This window comes from Rhinoderma darwinii, chromosome 6 (assembly GCF_050947455.1).
Source record: "Rhinoderma darwinii isolate aRhiDar2 chromosome 6, aRhiDar2.hap1, whole genome shotgun sequence".
NCBI classification, from domain to species: Eukaryota; Metazoa; Chordata; class Amphibia; order Anura; family Rhinodermatidae; genus Rhinoderma; species Rhinoderma darwinii.
The window spans coordinates 54,896,849-54,924,733 of record NC_134692.1 but is presented as its reverse complement, the minus strand read 5'-3'; the positions used below and the strand labels follow the sequence as shown (position 1 = coordinate 54,924,733).

Below are 27,885 nucleotides of genomic sequence, written 5' to 3'. Positions count from 1 at the left end.
GTGGCACTGTTTCTGGAACAAAGCAGCCATGTTTTTTTTCTAACCCCGGAGAACTCCTTTAATGATCAACAAAGGGTATATGTCATCAAAATGGTCTTCTTCAAACTTTGAGGATAGTGCCTGCATCCTGCTAATGGCGGGTAAGAAACATTTCTAAAGTGGCTGGCGATGAAAATATATTACCTCAAATCAGCATTCTCGTTCATCATAGACTGAATTCTGTGCTTGTATTTTGACTCCACTTTGCTAACACTTTGGTCAAAACTTTTCTCCATTTTGTCAAGTTGACTTTTCTTAAAAATAGAACATCAGACATAAATAACACATTTTAACTGTTCGAGAACATGAAAATGGATTTATTGGTCGATCGATCTCTAGAACTCTATGGTTCCTGCATTAGAGAGATCTGTTCACTCTTCAGATCTTTTCACCAAAAACAAGAATAATTCACAGATGGAGTGAACAAAGGGAAAATTTGGGACTGTTGTTTCTTGTCCCCTCATCTGAGCATATAAACATCAATTATCGCTATTGTCAGAGGGATTGCAATACTTCTAGGGAGAATATATCTAATACGGCATGAGATGGAACATGCCACAATTAATCCATAAGAATACACGAGGAAAGAAACCCTGCGTGCTTGCACATAAAAATATACTGTATGGGCCAAAAGGTTTCTATTGGTGTCATACAACTGATCCTTACAACACGGATCCCACCATGTATATGATGCGTGAAGCTTGATCTTTGACCAACAATGGCTATACAGTCAGTAAATTTAGGATCTTTATCATATATCGTCATTAACTTTTTTACTGCTCTGACACATTTTTCAGTTTGAACCTATGCTTTATATTATACACTACCGTTCAAAAGTTTGGTGTCACCCAGACAATTTTGTGTTTTCCGTGAAAACTCACACTTATATTTATCAAATGAGTTGCAAAATGACTAGAAAATATAGTCAAGACATTGACAAGGTTAGAAATAATGATTTTTATTTGAAATAATAATTTTCTCCTTCAAACTTTGCTTTCGTCAAAGAATGCTCCATTTGCAGCAATTACAGCATTGCAGACCTTTGGCATTCTAGCTGTTAATTTGCTGAGGTAATCGGGAGAAATTTCACCCCATGCTTCCAGAAGACCCTCCCACAAGTTGGATTGGCTTGATGGGCACTTCTTGCGTACCATACGGTCAAGCTGCTCCCATAACAGCTCTATGGGGTTGAGATCTGGTGACTGCGCTGGCCACTCCATTACAGATAGAATACCAGCTGCCTGCTTCTTCCCTAAATAGTTCTTGCATAATTTGGAGGTGTGCTTTGGGTCATTGTCCTGTTGTAGGATGAAATTGGCTCCAATCAAGCGCTGTCCACAGGGTATGGCATGGCGTTGCAAAATGGAGTGATAGCCTTCCTTATTCAAAATCCCTTTTACCTTGTACAAATCTCCCACTTTACCAGCACCAAAGCAACCCCAGACCATCACATTACCTCCACCATGCTTGACAGATGGCGTCAGGCACTCTTCCAGCATCTTTTCAGTTGTTCTGTGTCTCCAAATGTTCTTCTGTGTGATCCAAATAACCTCAAACTTCGATTCGTCTGTCCATAACACTTTTTTCCAATCTTCCTCTGTCCAATGTCTGTGTGCTTTTTCCCATATTAATCTTTTCCTTTTATTAGCCAGTCTCAGATATGGCTTTTTCTTTGCCACTCTGCCCTGAAGGCCAGCATCCCGGAGTCGCCTCTTCACTGTAGACGTTGACATGGGCGTTTTGCAGGTACTATTTAATGAAGCTGCCAGTTGAGGACCTGTGAGGCGTCTATTTCTCAAACTAGAGACTCTAATGTACTTGTCTTGTTGCTCAGTTGTGCAGCAGGGCCTCCCACTTCCCTTTCTACTCTGGTTAGAGCCTGTGTGTGCTGTCCTCTGAAGGGAGTAGTACACACCGTTGTAGGAAATCTTCAGTTTCTTGGCAATTTCTCGCATTGAATAGCCTTCATTTCTAAGAACAAGAATAGACTGTCGAGTTTCACATGAAAGCTCTCTTTTTCTAGCCATTTTGAGAGTTTAATCGAACCCACAAATGTAATGCTCCAGATTCTCAACTAGCTCAAAGGAAGGTCAGTTTTATAGCTCCTCTAAACAGCAAAACTGTTTACAGCGGTGCTAACATAATTGCACAAGGGTTTTCAAATGTTTTCTAATCATCCATTAGCCTTCTAACACAGTTAGCAAACACAATGTACCATTAGAACACTGGAGTGATGGTTGCTGGAAATGGGCCTCTATACACCTATGTAGATATTGCATTAAAAACCAGACGTTTGCAGCTAGAATAGTCATTTACCACATTATCAATGTATAGAATGTATTTCTGATTAATTTAATGTTATCTTCATTGAAAAAAACTGTGCTTTTCTTTCAAAAATAAGGAAATTTCTAAGTGAACCTAAACTTTTGAACGGTAGTGTACGTATATGTAATTACTGGAAAGACCTTTACAAAATACATATTTTCCCTTTAACACAATCTTTCGCACATGTACGACATACAGTATGTCCGTTACAACAATTTGGCAAGGGGCTGAGCCCGTACCATACACGGCGGGTTTTGGAAGTTTAATACAGCTGATTGGAGATAACTTTGATCTTGGCCGTTTAGCCCCTCAGATGCCGTGGTCAACAGCGACTGTGGCATCTCAGTAGCTAGACAAAGGGAGAGAGCTCCCTCTTTCCCCTGATCGCCCAGCACCACCCAGCGAGACAAAATCGCAGGATCCCAGGCAGTAGCCATGGCATCCGGAGGCCTAGTGAAGGCCTCCTGGTTTTCTTGCTGTGTCCTACTATTAGAGCTTATTCAGGATTTTTTGAGATGGCAGTAGGGCAGAGGATGGCATAACATAATAAAATATCAGACATTCTTGGATAATTGGTGCAGAGTTTGTATTTTCTCTCTTACCTGCTGCACTTCACCATGCATGTAACTACAGAAAATATCATCATTGCTTGTCACTTACCAAATTCCCAATTTCCGAATGGGCACGTTGTAGCTCTGCATTAAGTGAAAAGATAGCTTCCTTTTTCTCAAAAATCTCAGTCTGCAAATGCTACATGAAAACAACCCAGAGATTATTTTGAGCAGCTTTCTCAATAGAGATGTATCTTTTACACTGGTCATTATTAAGTGCTTGTATTACCATCTGCTATAGATACAGTATGACATGAAGTACCATGTGAATACCTTAGAAATCATAATATATTATAAATGACTATACATTTAATGTGTTGATGGAGCGTTACAAAATGGTTTTGTTTTTATAATCGCGCTAAGTCTGCCGTAAAGGGGTTGTACACAAATAGAAAAACATGGCTACTTTCTTCCAGAAACAGCATCACACCTGTCCATGGGTTGCGTTTGGTATTTCAGCTCAGTCCCATTGAAGCAAATAGTATCTAGCTGTAGTATCGTACACAACCTGTGGAGAGGTGCGGCAATGTTTTTGGAAGAAAGGAGCCATGTTTTTCTAATCCTGGATAATCCCTTTAACTTTGTTACAGACCGTAACACTCTATGATCTTTGCAACCACGGCTACAGCAGCGGGAACAATTTGTTTACATTCACATGCGTAGATAGCAGGGGTGGCCAGCTAATTGCCTTTTGCAAGCCACATTTTTTTTTACAGCTAACTGTCTATACCAGAGCCTCAATCATTAAAAAAACAAAAAGTAAAAAAAAAAACTTTTACCATTTTTCCAAAAAATATTGGAAGCAATAAAAAAAGTAAGCATAATTGGTATCGCTGCATCCCTAAAAGTCCAAATGATTAAAATATCCTAATTTAGCCCGCTATGTGAACGCTGTAAGAAAAAAGAAATTCACAATGGAAGCATTACTGTTTTTTGGTCACCTTGCTTCCCAAAAAAAAAGAAAATAAATATATATATATATATATATATATAAAAAGCGATCAAAATTGGTCCAATAAGAACTACTGCTTGCTCAGCGAAAATATAAGCCCTCACATCGCTCACTTGATGGAAAAATAGAAAAAAGTTATTGCTCTCAGAATATGGTGACTCAAAACATTTTATTTAAAAAATATTTTTTTCATTGTAAAAGTAGGTAGATATAAAAAAGAAACTGTTTGGTATCGCTATAATCGTATTGACCTGCAGAGTAAAGTTAACATGTAATTTTTACCGCCTGGGGAACGCCGTAAAATTAAAACCAAATAACAATGGAGAAATTGCGTTTTTTTCCTATTCCACCTCACAAAGAATTTTGTTTGTCTCCCAGTACATTATGAGGTATATTAAGTAGTTCCATTAAAAGCACAACTCATCCCACGAAAAACAAGTCCTCATATGGCTATGTCAATGGAAAAATAAAAAAGTTATGGCTCTTGAAATGCGATAATGAAAAAACAAAATTTAAAGAACAAAAATTGGCTGTGTCTCCTATGGGTTAAGATAACTCTAAGTCCTCAATCTGAGTGCCCTGAGCTAGTGGCACAATTTACACCCCAAATGTACACACAATTTATCCATACTACGTGTAAGTATTAGCCCAGCAGTAGAGCGGCCATGCGGTGATCCAGCCAACTCGGATGGCTGTGGAGCTGTAGATGGAGAGGATGGGGCGGAGAGGAGTGGAGCCCTGAGGGGGCTCTACTTCTCCTGCGTGAATAGGAGAGGGGGCGGGAGGGATGCTGCCAGAGACCGGTTCAGGAGTAGAGTTAGCTGACAGCCCAGGAGTACCTTTCAAGAGAGGAAACAGCCAAGGGAATATCTCCTTCTGCAGTTTATCCCTCAGAAGCACCATTAGAAAGCCAGAACAGTCATAGTAAGGCCTAGTTAAAAACCTTTGGAAAGGGCAGGGGAAGTAATGACTCCATGCTGCTGGGGTCCAATGAGGAAGGAGAGTTATGGTCACTATAGTTATATATCCTTATCATGTGACCCCTGTCCAACCAACATGAACAGGAGGTATCAGCGAAGATTATGCTGACCCATAGGTCTTAAAGGGAACCTGTCACCAGAATTTCACCTATTAAACCAGCAATACCTGGTGGAAGTGGGTGAAAAATAATTTTTATGTAACCTATAATTATCTAAGTAGGCTCTCTACGTTTAGTATTCAATTTTTTTTTAATGTTCCCGTGCCGTATGCTAATGAGCATAAAAGAGCCATATCTTAGTTTGAAAAGAGTCATATCTCCATTCCTCAAGCCTTTCCGATTTAACTCTGCGACCTTACTTTTGATTGACAGCTCTTCGCCTCCCCCCAGCACACACGAAATCTCGCACTGGTGCATCGATCTCCTGTTCTGGCGCATGCGCACAATGGGACACCATAGCGGCACATGCGCCGTAACTAGATTTGAGGCCCGGATGTGTTGGACCATACATAACGGGCGCATGCGTGCTATCTCAAATGAGATTTTGGCATTCAGGGCAAGCCAGTTTTCGGCGGTGGGCAGCCATAAGAGGAGGAATGAACGAGACTGACGATTATTACCATAAAAGGCACAAAATGTTTGCAGACTGTTATTTACGGTCGGAGGAGAAGTTTAGAAGAGGGGATAACGGCAATGAACTTTTGACAGCAGCGGCCAGCGAGGGGTGTGTAGAGTTCAATAGGTGAAATGCTGGTGACAGGTTCCCTTTAAAGGGACCCCACTAGTCAAAAACGCACATTCATCTCATTGATAAGTATGTTGATAATATATGCTGTTATAAAGAGGCTGTTATATAGATGAAATTAAATAAACAATGCTCACATCTGCACTCATGGTGCCTCAAAGTCAGGGTTTGAGGATTATATTTCAACATACTATATATTCAAGTGCCCTGTTAGACTCTTCACATCTGTGTTGGGGTCCCGTTCTGACGTACGCTATTGCTTCTGGCAAAACGACGTGTCCGGTGCACAGAGACAAACGGAAACCATGGGCAACGGATCCGTCACCATTGAAATCAATGGTGATGGAAACGGAAACGGCAGTATGTGTTTGTTCAGGGTCCCGTTCTGATGGAAAGCTCCGACGGAACGTCCGAACGGGAATCCAACGCAGATGTGAACAGAGCCTTATATGTGCAATAACCCTTTGAGCAGTGCACATTTATTTACCTTTTTCAATACATTCAGCATCTTTGTTTCCTGTGTGGCTTCCTTGTATTTCTTCCAGGAATCCTAAAAGAAAGATAAACATAATAGGGGATACTTGTCAAAACTGGTGCAAGGGAAAAGTGGAGCAGAAAACAATGTATTTAAGTTGTGGGGGTTTTCCAGAATTTTTTAGACCAATTATAAGACCTTAACTATTTTAACTAACTTTAACTAAGATTGCTGGGATAGACAAAAGTAAACAAAGAACTTACAAGCGTTCCCATTGGTGTGTACTGGTATTAGCGGAAAAATCAAGCGGCCAATGGCTACCGCATGTGGGTGTGGTTTCGTCCGCATGTGGCTGCTACAGCGTAAGAGAGTGCACCCTAAATGGCATAATAACAGCATAATAGGCTCTCTCGAATGAATATGTAATGAACATAGAACTCATTATTCATTATTACTGCTAAGTAATACACACCAAGATAGATCATTTAGCTTTGAGAATATTAAGTGCTTGTTGCAATGTTTTTCTTGAGTGGTATCCTAAAACATATTTTTCCTAGTTGTATATTGACGCTGTAACTATTGATTTTTGATTCTTTAAGGCTTGTTTTGGGGTTTCTTTTGTTACTTAATACTTAATGAAATTGTACTCACTTCAATGTGTGCCTCATGGCTCTGCTGAATCATGGCCTGTTCTTCCAAAGCTCTCTTATGGATTTCTTTTTTCTCTGATTCAAAAACATCCAATAGTGACTGCCCTTTGGAGTAAAGTATGGTCAATGTTTGCTTTCCCATATTGTATTAGAATGATATGCACATATTGGGGCAGCTTACCGGACAAGTGGGACAGAAGGAAAACATGGTTGGGGCTTCAGAGTCACAAAAAGTATGACTCATATTAACCTGGCGTTGTTTTTACCCTGTGCCGCATTCATCAACAGGGCATGTGCCCTGTTGATAAATGTGATGATCACTGCATGGGGGAGTGACACTGGTGCACCACTTGCTCGGTGAGGCAGTCTTTATCATTGTGTTTAAATGGCATATAGCATATTGCTCAGCCACACTCACCTTTCTGCTACAGACATACAGCATATTACGTCAAAATGCTATACGGCTATATGTTTATGCTTTATTCTAGGAATCCATGATTAAAAGGGATGCCTAAGGACAGGCATTGATGACATAGATCACTAGGGGTATAACTGTCAGGTCCGTATTTCACACCGAATAACCACCTCTGTAAATTGTCTGCTGAAGGCATGCCTGGAGAGAAGTACACCACACAGAGATGTTTGGTACAGCTTCCCTCTCTCAGCCAGGAGGAAGCCTGAAAACTTTTTATTCAGAACAATGAAACACAGAAAGAGACACATGCCTCCTCCCCAGAGATGTGTGAGTGCCCCATGTTTTTCAGCTGTAACTTCTCAGACTCACTCTTCTTGCATTCCAGGGGGCGGTGTCTTCCATAGGTGTGTCAGACATGAACAAAGAACTTGTTATATATATATCAGTATATTACACAAAGAACTGAAATGTATATACATATGTGTGAGGATAATATTTTTCAAACAATATACATGGTAAAGAAATAGCCGGACACATCATGCAATGATTGGGGGAGGCAAACATGACCAGGGTTGCAGGGGAGAAGGAATGAGGTGAAAAGTTCAAGAGAAGGAGGGGGAGGAAGGTGGAGGGGAGGGGGCATGGTGGACAGAGGGAATATAGGAAGGGTGAGAGACAGTTTCGCGCCATTCACGCCCCAGGAAAGCAGTTAGACTTGTACTGACCTTGTGAACGATGCAGGCCCTGATGGAGCAAGTGCGGCAGGCTGTGGCGGAACGGGGCATGGCCTGGCTTGAGGAGGAGCTCGGGAGGACGGGTCCGGTGGCATCAGGGACGGAGTTGTCGGCAGGGCTGGAGGAGGCAGCGGGTTCGAGTGCGGCCGGAACGCAGGCAGCGCCTGATGTGATGACATCCCCCCTCCGGCGGTCGCGGCGGGTGCGGCCGCCAGAACGCCTTAGCCCGGACGAATTGCCTAGGGCTCGACGCAGGCTTGGGAGCCCCTCGAGGGACGCTCCGGCCGGGTTTCCGCTTCCACCACTAGGGGGCAGAGGTCCCGGTCCGGGAGGAATCCCGGTCGCCGGTCAGGCCCTCCGGAGAGTGGAGGGCAGGGTCCCAGGCCAGTGGGACAGCCTCCCGTCTCCAGGTCAGCACCACGAGGATTTGCAGGGGGCCGTTCTGGCGATGCTCCAGTCGGGCGGCCCGCCTGTCAGCATGAAGATGTCCCCGGACGGTCACGCAGGCCACAATCGGTGGTGCTGCGGAGACGAAGGGAGGGGGCAGCGGTGGAGAGAGAGCGGAGGCCGGAACGGCTCTTGACGTCTGGCGACACTTATGCGGTTCAGGATGGTGTGCACGGCTGCAGAGCCTGCGGTGCGGCTTCAGGCCCCGGATGTCCGGAGGTGGGCGAAAACGGAGGTGTGCCAATGGAGGATGATCGTCAAGGAGATCCCGTCGCCCCGGCTGGTGGGAACTCAGCGCCCATGCAGTCTGGTGAGTCGATGTCACCATTACATACATTTCCAGCGTTATTTAGATCCCCGGGGTTTGGGGAGGGTTCCCAAGGGGAGGCAGTTAGGAATGTTGATAATAGTGGGTTGTTGTCTGTTGAGAGAGGGGGGGAGATGTGCAGGAATTGCTTGGCTGTGTAAAGGCGTTGCTAGCGCGTTGTGAGGAGGGTAGGTTGCCTGCTGCATCCCCGGTTGAGGCGTGGGTTTCGGCAGCGGGGGGGGTGGTGAATCGGTGCAACCCCCGATGACGGTATCCGGGGTGGAGGTCGGGGGAGTGACGGTTGCGGTTCAGACTGATAAGGATAAGGATGTGGATAGGGTGAGGTTAGATGATAAAGCTAAAGGCGAGGTGTACGTTTGTTTTGAGGGGTTGTTGGGGTCGCATTTGAAGACTGAAGTGAAGGAAAAAATTTGGAGGGATGAGTACGTAGAAATCTTTTTGCTTCTTCCTCTGGAAAAGTTTAATTTAGATAAGGGTAAAAGGTGGGAAAGTAAAAAGGAGGAGGAAGAGAAGTGTCGATATCGTTTAATCCCGCAGACGTTTGTGAATTGGTTGCAGGCGTTTGCCATATTGGCCAGTGTTATAGGGGAAAAGGCCCCGGAGAATTGCTCCGCCCTTTTCGGGTACATGGATGCGATCGGGGAGGCGCATCGCTCGTATGGGGGTCAGACTTGGTTGCGGTATGACGAACAGTTTCGTCAGAGGAAAGCGGTTCGTCCCAACATTAGATGGGATAATAAAGACATTGGGCTTTGGTTAAAAGTAATGGTTCGGGCAGTCCTTTCAAGGGGGGGGGGGCTGGGGTTGCTGCCCCTCAGGACAATCGGGGCAATCGGGGGGAGGGACAGGAGGAAGGGCGGGCTTGTGCTGGCAGTTTAACGACGGTCAATGCAAGTTTGGGGCGGGTTGTAAGTTTAAACACTCTTGCTCCTCTTGCGGCGGGACTTCGCACGGGTCTGTCAAGTGTTTCAAAAAAGGGAAGGGAAAAGGGGGAAGTGGTGGTGGTCATGGGGCTGACGCCGGTGAGGTGGGAAGAGATGGCGCCGTAGCTAAATAGGTTCCCGGACAGGGAGAAAGGCGAGTTGTTGTTGCGTGGTTTTCAGTTTGGTTTTGTGATCCCTTCCCCGGTTCATGCGGTCCCCCTTTCCCTACGGAATTTAAAGTCGGCAATAGAGTATCCAGTGGTAGTGTCAGACAAGTTGCGTAAAGAAGTGGGGTTAGGGCGCATGGCGGGGCCGTTCCCGGTGCGGCCCGTTCAGGACATGGTTGTGTCTCCGTTAGGGGTTGTTCCAAAAAAGGAGCCAGATAAATTCCGGCTTATCCATCATTTGTCGCATCCGCGGGGGTTGTCTGTAAATGATGGCATTGCGCCCGAGCTGTGCTCGGTGGTATATACGTCGTTTGACGCGGCAGTTGAGTGGGTGCGGCAGTACGGGGCGGGGGCCCTTATGGCAAAGACTGACGTGGAATCGGCTTTCCGGCTTCTCCCGGTTCATCCGGACAGCCAGAGTCTGTTAGGGTGTTACTGGGAGGGGGCTTATTATATGGATCGGTGTCTCCCGATGGGTTGTTCAGTGTCTTGCGCGTACTTCGAGGCGTTTAGTTCGTTCCTAGAGTGGGTAATCCGGGAAGTGGCAGGGTCGGTCATACATTATCTAGATGACTTCCTGTGTGTGGGCCCAGCGGGTTCGGAGGTGTGCGCCAATTTGCTGGGGGCAATACAGTGGGTCGCTCAGCGATTTTGGGGTTCCGTTATCTCCAGAGAAGACCGTGGGTCCCAGTACTTGTATAGTTTTTCTTGGCATTACCCTGGATTCGGTGGCATTGGAGTGTCGACTTCCTAAGGACAAGCTGGAAGCGTTGAGATTGGAAGTGAGTAGGGCGGCTCGGCTGCATAAGATTCAGCTGCGGGAGTTGCAGTCGTTGTTAGGAAAACTTAATTTTGCTTGTCGGATAATGCCCATGGGCAGAGTTTTTTGCAGGAGGTTGGCTTCAGCAACGGCGGGGGTTAGAGCCCCACATCATTTTGTGCGGTTGACGCGGGAGCATCGGGATGACTTGGCAGTATGGAGAGAGTTTTTGAATTTGTATAATGAAAAATCGTTGTTGATCTCGCCGGTGGTGGATAATGTGCAATGGGAATTGTTTACCGATGCTGCAGGTAGTGTGGCTTTCGGAGTTTATCGTGGAGGACAGTGGTGCGTGGGCCAGTGGCCGGAGGAATGGGTGTCGTTGGGACTGGTTCGTAATCTTGTACTTCTGGAACTATTCCCAATTGTGGTGGCGGTGGAGATTTGGGGGGAGCGTTTCCGTAATAGCAAGGTGCGGTTCCACTGTGATAATATGGGGGTGGTGTTGGCAATCAATAATGTAACGGCTTCTTCCCCCCCGGTGGTGAGGTTGTTAAGGCGGCTGGTGTTGCGTTGCTTGGAACTCAATGCGTGGACTGTTGCGGTTCATGTTCCGGGGGTGCAGAATGACATCGCGGATTCTCTCTCTCGCCTACAGTGGGAGCGGTTTAGTCTGTTGGCACCGGAGGCGGATCTGGAAGGGGTCGCGTTCCCGGGATGGCTTTGGGACGTGGTTTAAGAGCAGCACGAGGTTTGATTAAGTCTTCTCTAGCGCCTGGTACATGGTTGGCGTACGACGCGGCGTGGAGGGACTGGGTGTCGTGGTTAACAGGTTCAACCGGAGGCGGGTCAATGGAGGAACAAGTGGTAGCTTTGTTGGGGTTTTGGGGATTGGTCTCAGTGGAAGGCTGGTCGGTGTCTAAAGTGAGTCGGTTCGTGTCAGCTTTGGCCTTTGGTTTTAAACTAAGGGGGTTGGGGGACGTGACGAAAGATTTCTTGATTGTCCAGGCGTTGAAGGGGTTTCGGAAAAAGGGGGCGGGGCGGCCGGACGGCCGTCGCCCGGTTTCTTTCGCGCTTTTGGAGCAGTTAGGTGAAGCGTTGGGGAAGGTGTGTTTCTCAGGCTATGAGGTAGCATTGTTTCAGTTGGCTTTTTCATGGGCGTTTTTTGGGGCTTTAAGAGTGGGCGAGTTAATTTCACCTAGTAAGAAGAGAGCGGGGGGTTTGCAAGCGGAAGATGTAACAGGAGGAAGGGGGAGAGTGGAATTCTGGGTAAGGCGGTCGAAGTCGGATCAAAGTGGAAAAGGTAAACGAGTGGTTCTGGGGGCGGTGGCAAGGGCGGGGTTGTGCCCGGTGAAATGCTATGAGCGGTACGTCGCGGTGCGAGGGTGTAGGGGGGGGGCCGCTGTTATGTCATACGGATGGGGCTTTCTTGTCAAGATGCCAGTTTACAGCTGTCTTCCGTAGATGTTTGCAGGTGTTGGGTTTGGATAAAGGTATTTATTCACCGCACTCCTTTCGTATAGGAGCAGCCACGGAGGCTGCGTCATGGGGGTTGGGGCCTGATGTGGTGAAGCGCATAGGTCGTTGGGAGTCGGGGAGGTATAAGTCCTACGTGCGTCTCCACTTTATGTGATTTGTTTTCTCGTATCAACGTGCTGTTTTTTGGTTGGTGTTATCGTTGTTATTCTTTTATTTCAGATGGTACACCGGCACTGGTGTGGATTCTTGGGCACTCATATGTGCACTGGGGGGCGTTAAGGGCAGATGTGCGGCCAGATGGGCGGCAACTGGGGTTCCAAAGGTCGGCGGTGGTGATACGGTGGCTGGGCACGCGCGGTATGGTGTGGAGTCGAGTTTTGCCGGATTTCCATCGGTATGCGCAGTTGGATTGGGTTCCTGATTTGTTGGTCCTTCATGTAGGGCGAAACGACTTAGGTACTCGCCCGTTTAGAGAATTAATTCGGGATGTGAAGTATGACCTTCTCCGGCTTTGGTCCTGTTTTCCGAAGGTAAAGGCGATTTGGTCGGAAATAGTACCGCGTAGTGTATGGAGAAATGCGCGTTCGGTAGAGCGTGTGAACAAGGCCCGGGTAAAAGTCAATCGGGCGGTTTCCAGCTTTGTGGTAAAAAACGGGGGATTTTTTGTGCGGCACTACGATTTCGAGGATGGCCAAGGGAAGTTTTGGCTAGGTGATGGGGTGCATCTCAATGCGGTGGGCATTGACCTATGGGCCTTGCGGATTCAGGAAGGAATCGAGCGGGCGATGATGGATGGTGGGGGCTCGCATACTTAAAGGTGGTCTAAGTATGCTCGTGTGGCGGATTGGGGGGTCCTTGGAGTTGGTGGTAATTTGAAGTAGGGGATTCATCAGAGGTATGGTCCCTAACAAATACATAATTGCTCATGGAGATGGGCATATTTTGGACTCCTGCTGGGTGGTGTCCCGGGGAGTGGTTTTACATACTTGGCAAGCCAACTGCGGAGCAGAAAGGTGCCTCTGAGCCTGTAGGGGACGGCTGGGGGTAAGTAACTATACAGGGGGCAGTTTGGCGCCAAAGGTTTGGAGCTCCAAGGACTTCCCCTTTCCTAGTAATGTTATTTATAAAGGAATGTTTTATGTTCATGTAAATTTGTTAATAAAATGGCTGCTGTGGCCGAAAATTTCCAACCCACTGTCTCGTGTGTCTCACTGGGGGAGTGGAGAGTGACATGGGTGGAGGGGAAAAAGGCCTGGAAGCAGGAAAGGGGGGTGGACAGTATGGAGGGTAAGGTTAAGCAATAAGGGTTCGAAATGGAGCGCGCTCTGTAATCCCATGGTCAAGAAATAGCCGGACACATCATGCAATGATTGGGGGAGGCAAACATGACCAGGGTTGCAGGGGAGAAGGAATGAGGTGAAAAGTTCAAGAGAAGGAGGGGGAGGAAGGTGGAGGGGAGGGGGCGTGGTGGACAGAGGGAATATAGGAAGGGTGAGAGACAGTTTCGCGCCCTTCACGCCCCAGGAAAGCAGTTAGACTTGTCCCGCCCACCCTCCCTTAAGATAGGGTTATGTTTTGTTTAGCAATGTGGATTCTTTGTTGCTGCTGGTGTTTTTTCTTTTACAGGAGTCGGCTGGTGGTGACTGGTAGGAGCGGAGTCACGGTGGCTTTGTTGGCGGATTGGGGGGTCCTTGGAGTTGGTGGTAATTTGAAGTAGGGGATTCATCAGAGGTATGGTCCCTAACAAATACATAATTGCTCATGGAGATGGGCGTATTTTGGACTCCTGCTGGGTGGTGTCCCGGGGAGTGGTTTTACATACTTGGCAAGCCAACTGCGGAGCAGAAAGGTGCCTCTAAGCCTGTAGGGGACGGCTGGGGGTAAGTAGCTATACAGGGGGCAGTTTGGCGCCAAAGTTTTGGAGCTCCAAGGACTTCCCCTTTCCTAGTAATGTTATTTATAAAGGAATGTTTTATGTTCATGTAAATTTGTTAATAAAATGGCTGCTGTGGCCGAAAATTTCCAACCCACTGTCTCGTGTGTCTCACTGGGGGAGTGGAGAGTGACATGGGTGGAGGGGAAAAAGGCCTGGAAGCAGGAAAGGGGGGTGGACAGTATGGAGGGTAAGGTTAAGCAATAAGGGTTCGAAATGGAGCGAGCTCTGTAATCCCATGGTCATGATCCCTGACATAACCACTGTGAACTTCAACCATCACTGGAATGAAGTTGTTCCGGCGCTCCTGTGCGTAAAATAGTGATTACTTTGCTTTGACATGTCTATCAGCTTCTGCTCCTCAAATGAGTCCTTCAACCTGGTCTCCTTCTGCAGCCATGCTTCATTCATTTCTTCTGACAGGCTCTCCTGCAGCAAATCACACAATGTTAAAGGAAAGATCTGAAAAAGGAACATCAAGTCTACCCATTAGCCCATTCTCCTAGTTTTAAAGCAGATCCAGTGTTATTTAGTGGATGCCCTTGTATTGGTGCTGCTACGTAGTCATCAGTATGGTTGAGACATTATTTATTAAACACTCCCTCCACTTTTTATTAGTGTTTCCCTTTACGTTTTTATGTCAAGAAAATGGACAAAGAAAATATATTACATCAATTATCTAATCATCTATAGATTTCATGAAAGTATTGCCCCTAGAAACAAGGATATTTTAGAAACCTGTACATTTCTCTATCAAAGTCATTTGAAGAACATTTCAGCAATCTCTCACATGGTTACAAATTTTATTTTATTTAATTTATGCCCAGTTATGCAAAAATATATACCCAACTCTCATACCATTGCATAGATAGGCAGGATTGCCAGTTCAAGAGTTTTGGAAAGCTAGGAGACCACCACTATTGTTTGTCACTCTGTTTTTTCATGAGCAGATAGAACTAAGAAATGACTGAATGGAATTTTTCACTTTTGGAGATGTTTTTTTTTAAATAATTGCTGATAAATAAACCAGTTCTCAATATTATAATCTCTTCTGACATATAAATGAAGAAGTCATGTTGTTTTTCCCCAACTCTATGGTCACTTAAAATCCAATGACAAAATTTTACATATTGAATGCCACTATTCGGGTAAGTTCACAAATAGGTTAAAGAGGCTCTGTCACCAGTTTATAACTGCCCTATCTCCTACCTAATCTAATAGGCGCTTTAATGTAGATAAGTTGTTTTTTTTTTAAAAAGAAAGTTTTATTTTTGACCAAGTTAGGATCATTTTTAGTTTTATGCTAATTTGTTCTAAATGCCCAACTGGGCATTATTTTTACTTTTCACTTTTCACCAAGTGGGCCTTGTAATGAAATGTGTATGACGCTGACCAATCAGTGTCATACACTTCTCTTCATTCATGCCCAACTTGTTTCACTGCACAGCGTGATCTCGCAAGTCGACGGGATTTCCTCCTGCAGGTCCTTCACCAGAGCGACGGGAGAGTCACCAGACATCGCTTCCAGCCGTGCCAGGACGTTTATCCGAATCTGCAGCGGCTGGAAGCGATGTCTGTTCAGTCTTCCACGGCTCCGGTGAAGAACCTGTGGGAGGAAGTCCCGTCACAGCGTGATCTCGCAAGATAACGCTGTGCAGTGAAACAAGTTGGGCATGAATGAAGAGAAGTGTATGACGCTGATTGGTCAGCGTCATACACTTTTCTTTACAACGTCTATTGGGTTCGTCTATTTGTGACTTACCTGGTAGGTCTTGAAAGAGCTTTTGACCAGACTGAGTTCCCTGTGTAGCTCATCTATACACAGAGAAACAAAAAACAGTCTAGTTGTAGAATCATCATGTACAGTATTTACTGTTTATTATAGGTAATTGCATTGTATACATAAGTATATACTGTAAATATGTAGAAAACAGAATAATTCCATCATGACTTTAATCTTGGCCAGAGCTGATTTAAACCAAGTGCAAGGCAACCACAATAAATACTGTATAAGTCAAGTTTAAAGGGAAGCTGTCACTTTGAACATGCTTTCCAATCTACAGGCACCATGTTATATTGTAGGAGGAGCTGAGTAGATTGATATATAGTTTTGCGGGAAAATATTCAGTATAACTTGTGTTTTATTTCTTTCACGCATATCTAACTTATCAGGTGACTTTTCAGAACAAGCTGTCATATGTGTACATGAGAAGTAACACTATTTAACCGCTTCCCGACCGCCCACTGTATATTCACGTCGGCACTTGCTGGGCTCTGTGCAGTGCCGACGTGAATTCACGGTGGGTGTTAAAAGCGCGATCCGGGTGTCTCAGAGTAGCGCTGACGCCCGGATCGCGCTGTTATCACCTGCCTCTGGTCCCGGAGATATGATCGGGACCTGATTAGTTCAGGTCCCGGTCATGTGATCGCAGGGAAAGTGTGTTGTAGCAACGAACTGGAAAGTTTGTTGCTATAACAAACTGGAAAGTTTGTTGCTACAACAAACTTTCCCGGGGACCGATTGCTAGTGCTGCAGTCGGTTATAAGGCAGAACCGGGGGCCATATAACAGCCCCCGGGTCTGCCATGCACAGCAGCCTATGAGAACCAGCCGGAGGCAGGTCCTCATAAGCTTCCTGTCAGTGTGACTCTCAGCGTCACACTGACAGTTTATAATACGTTACACTACCTAGTAGGTAGTGTAATGTATTATAGCAGCGATCAGTGCTGCCAGGCTTCAAGTAAAACAAGTATAAAGTAAAAAATAAAGTAATAAAAAAGTTTTATAAAAGTGTAAAAACAAGTTATAAAAGTTACAAAAACAAAAAATGCTTTTTTTCCTATAATAAGTCTTTTATTATAGGAAAAAAATGAAAATGTTAAAAAGTACACATATTTGGTATCACCGCGTTCATAACGACCCAAACTATAAAACTAAAATATTATTTTTCCCTTAAAAAAAATAATTAAAAAAAATGTCAGAATCACTATTTTTTGGTCATCAACCCTCCCAAAATATACGATAAAAAGTGATCAAAAAGCCGCATGTACGCCAAAATAGTACCAATAAAAACTACAACCCGTCCCGCAAAAAACAAGCCCTTACACCGCTTTTTTGACGGAAAAATAAAAAATTATGACTCTCAGAATATGGTGACACAAAAAAGAAATAATTTTATCGAAAAGTGATTTTATTGCGCAATCGCCACAAAACATAAAAAACCTATATACATATGGTATCGCCGTAATCGTACCGACCCGCAGAATAAAGTAAAATGTCATTTATACCGCACGGTGAACACTGTAAAAAAATAATACAAAAGACATTGTCAGAATTTATGTTTATTTGTCACTTTGCTTCAAAAAAAATCGAATAAAGAGTGATAAAAAAAAACCACATGTACCCTAAAATGGTACTAATGAAAAGTACAGATTGTCCCGCAACAAATAAGGCCTCACACAGCTCTGTCGGAGAAAAAATAAAAAAGTTCTGGCTCTCAGAATATGGCGATGCAAAATGTGCAGAGTGTTCCAAAAGCGGATAAGATCGGACGCCATTTATCAGTGCGACACCAGCCACATATCTGCGAATTATTATTTATGTACCCCATTATTATACCCTCTTATTATGCCCTGATGTACTCTGCCCAGTTTACACATACCCCCACATCAAACTGAAATACCAGCAAAACCCCAAACAGAACAGTTACCAAGCAAAATCTGCGCTCCAAAAGCCAAATGGCGTTCCTCCCTTCTGAGCTCCAGAGCGTGTCCAAGCACCAGCTTACGTCCACATATATGATATTTTATATCCGGGAGAACCCGCTCAACATTGTATGAGGTATTTGTCTTCAGTGGCACAAACTGGGCACAATATATTGTTCATTAAAATGGCATATCAGTGGAAAATTTTAATTTTCACTTTGCACCATACGCTGCGCATTAACACCTTGGCGCACCACGACTTAATAGCATGTTGTGCTGCGAGGGGTTATATATGGAGCGGGCTCAGGCGCTGCGCCCACTCCATATTCTGCAGGTGTCCGCTGTGTATTACAGCTGACACCCAGGACTAACAGACAGGAACAGCGATCGCGCTGTTACAGAAGCCTGTAAAATTACATTATACTGCAATACATTAGTACTGCAGTGTATTGTACCAGCGACCTAATGATCGCTCGTTCCAGTCCCCTAAAGGGACTTTTGGGAGGTTTCCACTGTTTTGGTACCTCGGGGGCTTTGCATATGCGACATGACACCCGAAAACCATTCCAGCTAAATTTGAGCTCCAAAAGCCAAATATTGTTCCTTCCCTCCTGAGTCCTGCCATGGGTCCAAACAGCAGTTTATTACCACATATGGCGTATTGCTGTAATCAGGACAAAATGCTTTACAAATTTTGGGGTGATTTTTCTACTTTATTCATTGTAAAAATTAAACATTTCTATGTTTTTTCAGAAAAAAGTAGATTTTCATTTTCACGGCCTAATTCCACTAAATTCAGCAAAAAAACTGTGGGGTCAAAATGCTAACTATACCCCTAGAACAATTCCTTGAGGGGTGTAGTCTTCAAAATGGGGTCAGTTTTGGGGGGATTCCACTGTTTTGCTTACTCCAGGGCGTTGCAAACGTGACATGGCACTGAAAAACAATCCAGCAAAATCTGCGCTTCAAAATCCAAATGGCGCTCCTTCCCTTCTGAGCTTTAGTACCACATATAGGGTATTGGCGTAATCGGGAGAAGTAGCTTTACAAGTTTTGGGGTGCTTCTTAATCTTTATTCCTTGCAAATATTATTTTTTTTAAATATATTTTCAGAAAAAAAGTAGATTTTTACTTTCACAGACAAACTCCAATAAATATAGCAAAAGACCTGTGGGGTCAAGATGCTAACTATACCACTAGATAAATTCCTTGAGGTGTGTAGTTTCCAAAACCGTCTCACTTTTGGGGGATTTCCACTGTTTTGGCACCACAAGACCTCTTCAAACCTGACATGGTGCCTAAAATATATTCTAAAAAAAGGAGGCCTCAAAATCCACTAGGTGCTCCTTTGCTTCTGAGGCCTGTGTTTCAGTCCATTATCACACTAGAGCCACATGTGGGATATTTCTAAAAACTGCAGAATCTGGGTAATAAATATTGAGTTGCATTTCTCGGGTAAAACCTTCTGTGTTACAGAAAAATATGTATTACAAATTAATTTCAGCAAAAAAAATAAAATTTGTAAATTTCACCTCTACTTTGCTTTAATTCCTGTGAAGCGCCTAAAGGGTTAAGAAACTTTCTGAATGCTGTTTTGAATACTTTTAGGGGTGCAGATTTTAATATGGGGTGATTTATGGGGTCTATCTAGTACATAAGGCCCTCAAAGCCACTTCAGAACTGAACTGGTCCCTGTAAAAATAGCCTTTTGAAATTTTCTTGAAAATGTGAGAAATTGCTGCTAAAGTTCTAAACGTTGTAACGTCCTAGAAAAATAACATAATGTTCAAAAAACAATGCAAATCTAAAGTAGACATATGGAATATGTAAAATAGTAACTATTTTGTGTGGTATTACTATCTGTTTTACAAGCAGATACATTTAAAATGAGAAAAATCATAATTTTTGCAAATTTTCTCTAAATTTTGGTGTTTTTCACAAATAAGCAATGAATTTATTGACCAAATTTTTCCACTAACATAAAGTACAATATGTCACGAGAAAACAATCTCAGAATCGCTTGGATAGGCAAAAGCATTCCAGAGTTATTAACACATAAATTGACACATGTCAGATTTGAGAAAATGGGGCTGGTCATGAAGGTCAAAATGAGCTCGGTCTTGAAAGAGTTAAGGCCATTATGTGACTTTATATGGCATTTTTTTTTTTAGCAGTTTTCCCCTCTACAGGCTCTATCTCTTATTCTCAGTTTTCTCTGAGCTAGTGGCTAGAGCTATCATGCCTGCCATACATTGCACACATATACAGTGAAACATCTTTGAGCCAAGTACCCAAAATGGCACAGAAAAATTTTCTTTCATGTGTCGGGTCTTCTTAAAAAAAAAAAAAAAAAAAAAAAAGTACACAGAATGCAGGTTAAATTGTGTACAGTCAGCAAACATGTTAAGCGCACAAGAAAACAGCTGTCTCATTCTTAGGCCCCAGCATGGCTTCCCTCACATTCCTAGTACCCAGCATGACACCCCTCTCATTCCTAGTCCCCAGCATGACCTCCCTCTTATTTCTGGTCTTCCCTCTCAGAATCATTTTCCCCAACATGTTTCACCAGCATGCCTCCCCTCCCATTCATGATCCCCATTAGGCCTCCCCCTCTCATTTATAATTGCTCCCCATTATCATTCTTATGCAGTACAGTACAGTACACCAGCATTGCTCCCCTCATTCTGAGGACCCATTCAGGCTCCACTCCCCATCTCTCTGCTAACCTTGACACCCAAGTGGCAGTCTGCAGGCTCCCTTGCTTAGCAATCCCACAGTTTTTTCTGTGCAACATGACTTGTGCATCACACTCCCCTTCTCTAACAGCCTCCCTCTTTTTCCACCCTCCCTTATGATGCTCTGTGGTGCTAGAAATTATCTTCCGCCTGTCCCAATGATGAGGCGCGATGCTGGCAGCTTCTCTCTTCTGACGTGCCAAGCAAGTTTCCTCCTCTTGCTCTATCCAGTCTGATGATGCAGCACAGCGTGCACCTGCATTCAGATGATTTACAGCACATGTAAGTCTAATTTGTGGTCTTTTCAAATGGGTTCCCTCTCAAAAATGTGCTAAAAAAAGTAGTCGTTGGTCAGATTAGGGGTGGTCTTCCACATTCTATATTTATGGAAAAAATCTATCAAAGAAAAATTTGGTCTGGGTGGGGGGGGGGGGGTCTTCTCAAAGGGGTGATCTTCTGGGGAAGTTTCACTGTATATAGAAGCTGCAGCAGCATGGAGGACTCCAGCACCAGCAGCATGGAAGACTCCAGCTCCAGCACTGAAGTCAGATATAACTCTTACCAGAAGCTGCAGCCCGTCTGTGTGTGTCTACTCTCTCCCTCTCCTCCCTCATTCTTCTCCCCTCTCCATATACTTCTATCGGCACCCTTTGAAGAAACACAGCCCCACTTCCTGCTGTCTGTTTCCTTTGCCCTCTAACTATAGACTAATTTTACTTGACAACAGGGGGTGGACAGCAGATTACAGGAAGGGAGGCACCTAGTGGCAGTAACTTCACACAGAATTTGCGTGGATAAAACAACTATATTTTAACAGTAAGTAAATTACAAGGCTAGTTTATATCAGGTATACTATTAGATTAGCATAATTGTTTCAAAATTTTGTGTCCATAAAAATCCCTGCTCATTCTGGGATTAGGAGCCCAGTGGGCAATCCTACTTGAGGATTGACAGCTATGTCTTTATGCACACTCATACAGGGAAGGCTGGCAATCACTGAGTAGAACCACCCACTGGACTCCTTAGCCCAGGGGTCTCAAACTCGGCCGGGTAAGTGGGCCACATATAGAAAAAATGTGAAGTTGACGGGCCGCATTACTTTCAAATTTTATGCAATACAAAGTTATTGTTAATCAATTCGTTATTTGAACTACTATAACAATACTATTTTACTATAACAATACTACACTACTATAATAATAGCGCTAGGTTTAAACTTAACGGAAATTTGTCCACGTGCTTATTTCAATAATCCAGTTTTCCAGTGTTTGGCAGACATACAAATGTCAAGATTGGGCAGCCCCTTTTCAGATAGTGCCACAGAGCCCTCTATAGATACTGCCACAGTGCCCTCTGTAGAAACTGCCACAGTGCGCTCTGTAGAAGCTGCCACAGTGCCCTCTGTAGAAACTGCCACAGTGCCCTCTGTAGAAACTGCCACAGTGCCCTTCTGTAGATACTGCCACAGTGCCCTCTGTAGATAATGCCACACACCCCTAGATAATGCCAGTGTCCTCTGTAGATACTGCCACACACACACAGTGCCCTCTGTAGATAATTTCACAGTGCCCTCTGTAGATACTGCCACAGTGCACTCTGTAGAATGCTGCCACAGTGCCCTCTGTAGATGCTGCCACAGTGAATTCTGTAGATGCTGCTACAGTGACCTCTGTAGATACTGCCACAGTGCCCTCTGTAGATAATGCCACACACACCCCTTGTAGATAGCTCCATTGGGGCTCCCTCTAGGAGTGGAATCCCCAGCCAGAGCGTTGCAGACAATTTGACCAGGGATTCCTCTGCTGGAGGAGCCCCTGACGTCACTGTCCATACACAGTGACATCAGGGGATCCACCTGGACCGGAATGTGCTGTCAGGGGAAACCCCGACCCGGGGTCCCAGAGCGGAGCACTAGTATAGTCTCTGCTCCAGAACTCTGGGGAAGCCCCTGATATCAGAGTCCAGGAGCAGAGCCGCTTCTATCACTTTGCCTGGGATTCAAGCTCTGCTCCTGACATCACTGTTCATATATGGACAGAGATGTCAGGGGCAACCCCAGAGCTGGAGTCCCGGGCAGAGCACTAGTAGCGCTCCTACTGGAACTCCAGCTGTGCTCCTGACATCACTATCCAGCTCTGGGGAAGCCCTAGACATTGCTGTCCATATGTGGACAGCGATGTCAGGGGATTCCACAGAGTCCCGGAGCAGAGCCTGTACTAGCGCTCTGCATGGAACTCCGGCTCTGGGGAAGCCCAAGACATCACGTGTCCATATATGGACAGCGATGTCAGGGAATTCCACAGTATCCCGGAGCAGACCTGATACTAGCGCTCTGCCCACGGCTCCGCTCTGGGGAAGACCCTGACAACACTGTCCATATGTGGACAGCGATGTCAGGGAATTCCACAGAGTCCCGAAGCAGAGCCTATACTAGCGGCTCTGTGTCTCGCAGGCCGTGTGCTTGAGACCCCTAACAGCCCATAATGAACTGGAATTTAAATTAATAATATACAAGTTATACTATATCTTTTTCTACAAAACTATATATCAATTTGCTCAGCTCTTTCTTCTCTATAACATGCTGCCTGTAGATTGACCAGCATGTTCAATTTGACAGGTTTCCTTTTAAAAGTCTTTTTTTTTTTTTTTTTTAAACTGATGCCTTTACAAGCAGTTCATTATTTTCTTGCAAAATGCATTAATACAAAGCTTTAATGGAATACCAGGTGGTATGTTCCAACTGTACTTTTAGAAAGAATAGCAAACATTTACATAATTTTAGATGTTATAATACAGTTTGCAAATCTTTCATTTATGAGATCAGTAACCGAGTTTCATAGGAGCTCGGTTGAGAACCTATAATGGAGGTATACAGTTACTATATACTTTAATGTTGCTTTACCCATGCTGACAGGAATTGTCAACCAATTTAGAAAAGCAATAATTCCTATTAGGGAATTCTTAGTCAATAGTCTAAGTACTTAATTCAGAACCTCCATGAATTAGTCAGAGGGGATAGCGTCTACATAAAGTGTTTATTTCTCTAGAGTACCTGGCACCTTTTGTGCATTGCATGGGTACGGATTAGTGATTCATTAAGCCTACGGTGGCGCTGCAGGGTAATTGGACACTGACTGCCAACTTGCCTGCAGATTACAGCTGATCATTGGGGGATCCAGGCTGTGGGGCACCCTGTAATCATCTTCTTTCAGAAAGGAATAGTCCAAGCAGACAAGCCCTTTCACAAAGCAAACAATAGAACTGTTTTTTAAATAATATTCTGTCTTCTTAACTTATAGTCACATAAATTCACATTAGTTCAAATTTAATAGAATTTCTGTTTACCATCTTTATGTAAAGTTTTCTGAAACTTTTACAGGTATGTTATATTTTTGAAGATTCCGCCTTATTACCATATTTGTTTTCAGTTTCTTCTCTCTCCTGTACCAGTTTTGCATTGTCCTCCTTTTGAAGGCTAAGCAGTCCAGCGGTGTGTGTCTCCTGCAGAATCCTATACATGCAACATGTTTAATTGTAATACGTCTGTAACAAACATATACACGTACGTAATAAAAAACGAGGCCATGTGAATCATGCGACCTGTTGTATTTGCGCACTGACTAAAGTCTGTTTTGCTGTATTCTGAATGGATATGTCTAGGCACAGTGGCAAATATAAAGGTGATAATTAATAAAAGACACTAGAAGGCACAGTCTTTTTCTTAATAAATAGTCTAGTAGTTGTTGTTATCTTTAAAAAAGTTAATTTTATGGAAAACGCAAAGGAAGTAAAATCCACCATGGTGCTATCCAAGGTTACTTCAATATTTGTAAGGCAATAGATACTAAAATTGCATAACTTTTCAATTAAGCCATGATCAGATAAAAGGTGACATCTGCTGCAAAAATCAGAAAGAAATCCGCAACATGTAGAGCATGCTGAAAATTTGAAAACCTGCAGTACACCCTATAATCTGCACATATTTTGTAAAACCCCATTTACTTGGAACACCAATCAGACGAAAAAAAATTAAGAAAACTTTAAGGGTTGCAGAGCGATGTTAGACGAAACCCCACTCCAAAGAAGACTTTGCAACATACAAAGATGCACTTCTCACCTTCAGATCAGCACTCACTTCTACTAAACAGTACTCTACTGTCATAAGTTCTCTGTCCCACAACCCCAAACAATCATTTAACACTTGTCTCTGTCCCCCGATGCCCTCTCCCAATTCTTCCATCTTCCATATGGTCAACCTGTGTAGCTGCACAGGGGCCCAGCACATAAGGGTGCCCACTGCCATCTTAAAAGCAGGTTATTACTGTTTATTACATTGCATATAATGGACTGACACAGTGGCTCACAGTTATTGGTGTATTGTTGGGGATACATAAGGTGGTGCGCCATGATAAACTATTGGAAAGCATGGGGGCACATATACTTTTCTTAAACAGGGGGCCCTCTGCTGTCAGTGTCAGACCCTGTTACCGGTAGCTTTCTCCAGTGATTGAAAAAAAACAAAAAAAACATTAGTTATTTATAGTTACTACAAGAAGTTGATTGGCATTTTTGTCAACATATAGTTTGTGTTATTGAGCATTTGGTCCTCTCAGGTCGCACATATTTAGTCTTTCACCAACTATTTTAATGAGCACGAATTTTCATGAATGTTGTGTAACAGATCTAGAACTTCCATTCTGCTATATCACTATATAATTTTTTGTGAATCACATTAATAATTAATGTTCATTCGCCAAGGATTTTTGGTAACTCTTAGCTTCTTAGCCATTTACTGTAAGATTATTAAATAACATTTAACATGCCAGCATATGTAGTTATTGATAATAGATCTACACAAATTAGGGACCACATATGTAGCAGACAGAATCCTACCTGATCTCTACTTCCTTTTCCATTTGTAGCTCCATAACTTTTCTCTCCAATTCCTTGGCCAGCTAAAAGAAACCATACAAAACTGCATGATAACAGAAAGAAGACAAGTGACAACATGCAGCTTCTACACTTATAAACCTTTATAACAAAGAGGGTAACTGTGGATTACAAATCAGCTCTTAATTTGGGGTATTTATTAAGTCATTGCACTTAGTTATATTGGTCCATGTGGCATCCCTTTAAAGAGTTGTGTGCCAAAACTGTAAATGCATGAAAATGTTTAATATTTTTTTGTACATACTGTACAATATAGCGTTTATTTTATATTACATTTGTTAAGCAGTGTACAAAAATTTAATTCTGTCATCGTTTTTCTCCAAACACCTTAAAGAGAACCTGTCACCCGCCCAAAAAAAACTGCAGCTGACATCTCAGTTAGATTGCAGGCGCTTCACAGATTCTGCCGCTTTTTATTTTTTTCTTATAGCCCCCACTGTTGCCGAGATATCGGTTGCGTTAGTTCTGGTGTCCGATAAGCAAATAAGGTCTTTGTCCGTCAAGTGGGTGGGTAACACCTGTTACTTGATAAGGGTAACTGCCCACTTGATAGTCAAAGACTTCATTTGCATATCGGACACAAGAACTTACACCAGAATCTATGAGGCACCTGCAATGTAACTGAGATGTCTACTGCAGTTTTTTGGGCAGGTGACAAGTCCTGTTTAAATTATGTTTCAAAGGCTATGTAAACCTTTGAATGGCTTTTTTGTTTTTTTTAATAAAAAGGTCAGCCAGTGTGATTAGTGCAACTTTATAAAAAGTTTATATTAAAAATTATTTTTACTTTTTGAGATACAGCTGCTCTGTATTCTCTATACAGAGCAGCTGTATCTTTAGCTAAATCCTTTTGCCGTCAGGTCCGCGGGACTGATGGGTTCAGTGACAGCGTGTCCTGTGTTCATAACTTAGATATGATTGATTACAGGTGGATCCTGTGTGCCAGAGACACGCAGGACCCGCTGACACTGAACCCCCGTCAGGTCTGCGGGACTGAAGAATTCAGGTCATAGCGAAAGATACAGCTGCTCTATATATATATAATACAGAGCAGCTGTATCTCAAAAAGTACAAATAATTTTGAATACAAACTATTTAAAGTTGCACTAATCACACTAACTGACCTTTCCATAAAAAAAAATATAAATGGCATTCAAAGGTTTACATAGCCTTTAAATGTATTGTATAGGCTGTAACAAATCTGAGGATATATACAGTTAGGTTCAGAATAATTTGGACAGTGACAAAAGTTTTGGCATTTTAGCTGTTTACCAAAACATATTGAATATACAGTTATATAGTCAATATGGGCTTAAAGTGCAGACTCTGAGCTTTAATTTGAGGGTAATCACATACTAATTTGAGGAAGGGTTTAGGAATTACAGCTCTTTAATATGTAGCTGCCTCTTTTTCAAGGGACCAAAAGTAATTGGACAATTATCTCAAAAGCTATTTAATTGGCTGCATAGGCTATTCCCTTTTTAATCCATCATCAATTAAGCAAGTAAAAGGTATGGAGTTGATTCCAGGTGTGGCATTTGCATTGGGAAGCTGTTGCTGTGAACCCACAACATGAGGTCAAGGGACCTCTCAATGCAAGTGAAACAGACCATTGTTGGGCTGAAAAAAATGAAAAAAATCCATCAGAGAGATAGCACAAATGTACAAATGTTAGAAGTGGCCAAATCAACAGTTTGGTACATTCTTGAAAAAAAAAAAGAGTGCACAGGTGATATTGTGAACACCAAAAGGCCTGGACGTCCACGAAAGACAACAGTGGTGGATGATTGCAGAATTCTTTCCATGGTGAAGAAAAACCCCTTCACAACATCTACCCAAGTGAAGAACACTCTCCTGGAAGTAGGTGTATCAGTATCTAAGTCTACCATAAAGAGAAGACTTCATGAGAGCAAATTCAGAGGGTTCACCACAAGGTGAAAAAAATTAATCAGCCTCAAAAATAGAAAGGCCAGATTAGACTTTGCCAAACAACATGTAAAGAAGCCAGCCCAGTTCTGGAATCGCATTCTTTGGACAGATGAAACTAAGATCAACCTGTACCAGCATGATGGGAGAAAGAAAGTATGGAGAAGGCTTGGAACGGCTCATCATCCAAAGCACACCACATCCTCTGTAAAACATGGTGGTGGCAGTGTGACGGCATGAGCATGCATGGCTGCCAAAGGCACCGGGTCACTAGTGTTTATTGATGATGTGACTGGAGACAGAAGCAGCGGGATGAATTCTGAAGTGTTCAGGGATTTATTTTCTGCTCAGATTCAACCAAATGCAGCAAGGTCGATTGGACGTCGCTTCACAGTACAGATGGACAATGACCCAAAACGCACTGCGAAAGCAACTCAGGAGTTTTTTAAGGCATAGAAGTGGAATATTCTGCAATGGCCAAGTCAATCACTAGATCTCAACCTGATCGAGCATACATTTCAATTGCTTAAGACAAAACTTAAGGCAGAAAGACCCACAAACAAGCAGCAACTGAAGACAGCGGCAGTAAAGTCCTGGCAAACCATCAC

General features: G+C 43.6%; 1 protein-coding gene across 1 annotated transcript in view; it reads right to left on the bottom strand.

The window, feature by feature from the left end:
- The window catches only part of FLACC1 (flagellum associated containing coiled-coil domains 1), a 55,559-nt gene that overhangs the window by 2,844 nt on the left and 24,830 nt on the right, over positions 1-27,885 (bottom strand). Inside the window, exons 7-14 of the mRNA XM_075831214.1 lie at positions 25,295-25,356; positions 23,815-23,912; positions 15,725-15,777; positions 14,292-14,391; positions 6,778-6,881; positions 6,139-6,201; positions 3,025-3,114; positions 184-293 (exon numbers count right to left, since the gene is read on the bottom strand). Coding sequence (XP_075687329.1) covers positions 184-293; positions 3,025-3,114; positions 6,139-6,201; positions 6,778-6,881; positions 14,292-14,391; positions 15,725-15,777; positions 23,815-23,912; positions 25,295-25,356 — 680 coding nt within the window. The remainder of the gene's footprint in view (positions 1-183; positions 294-3,024; positions 3,115-6,138; positions 6,202-6,777; positions 6,882-14,291; positions 14,392-15,724; positions 15,778-23,814; positions 23,913-25,294; positions 25,357-27,885) is intronic.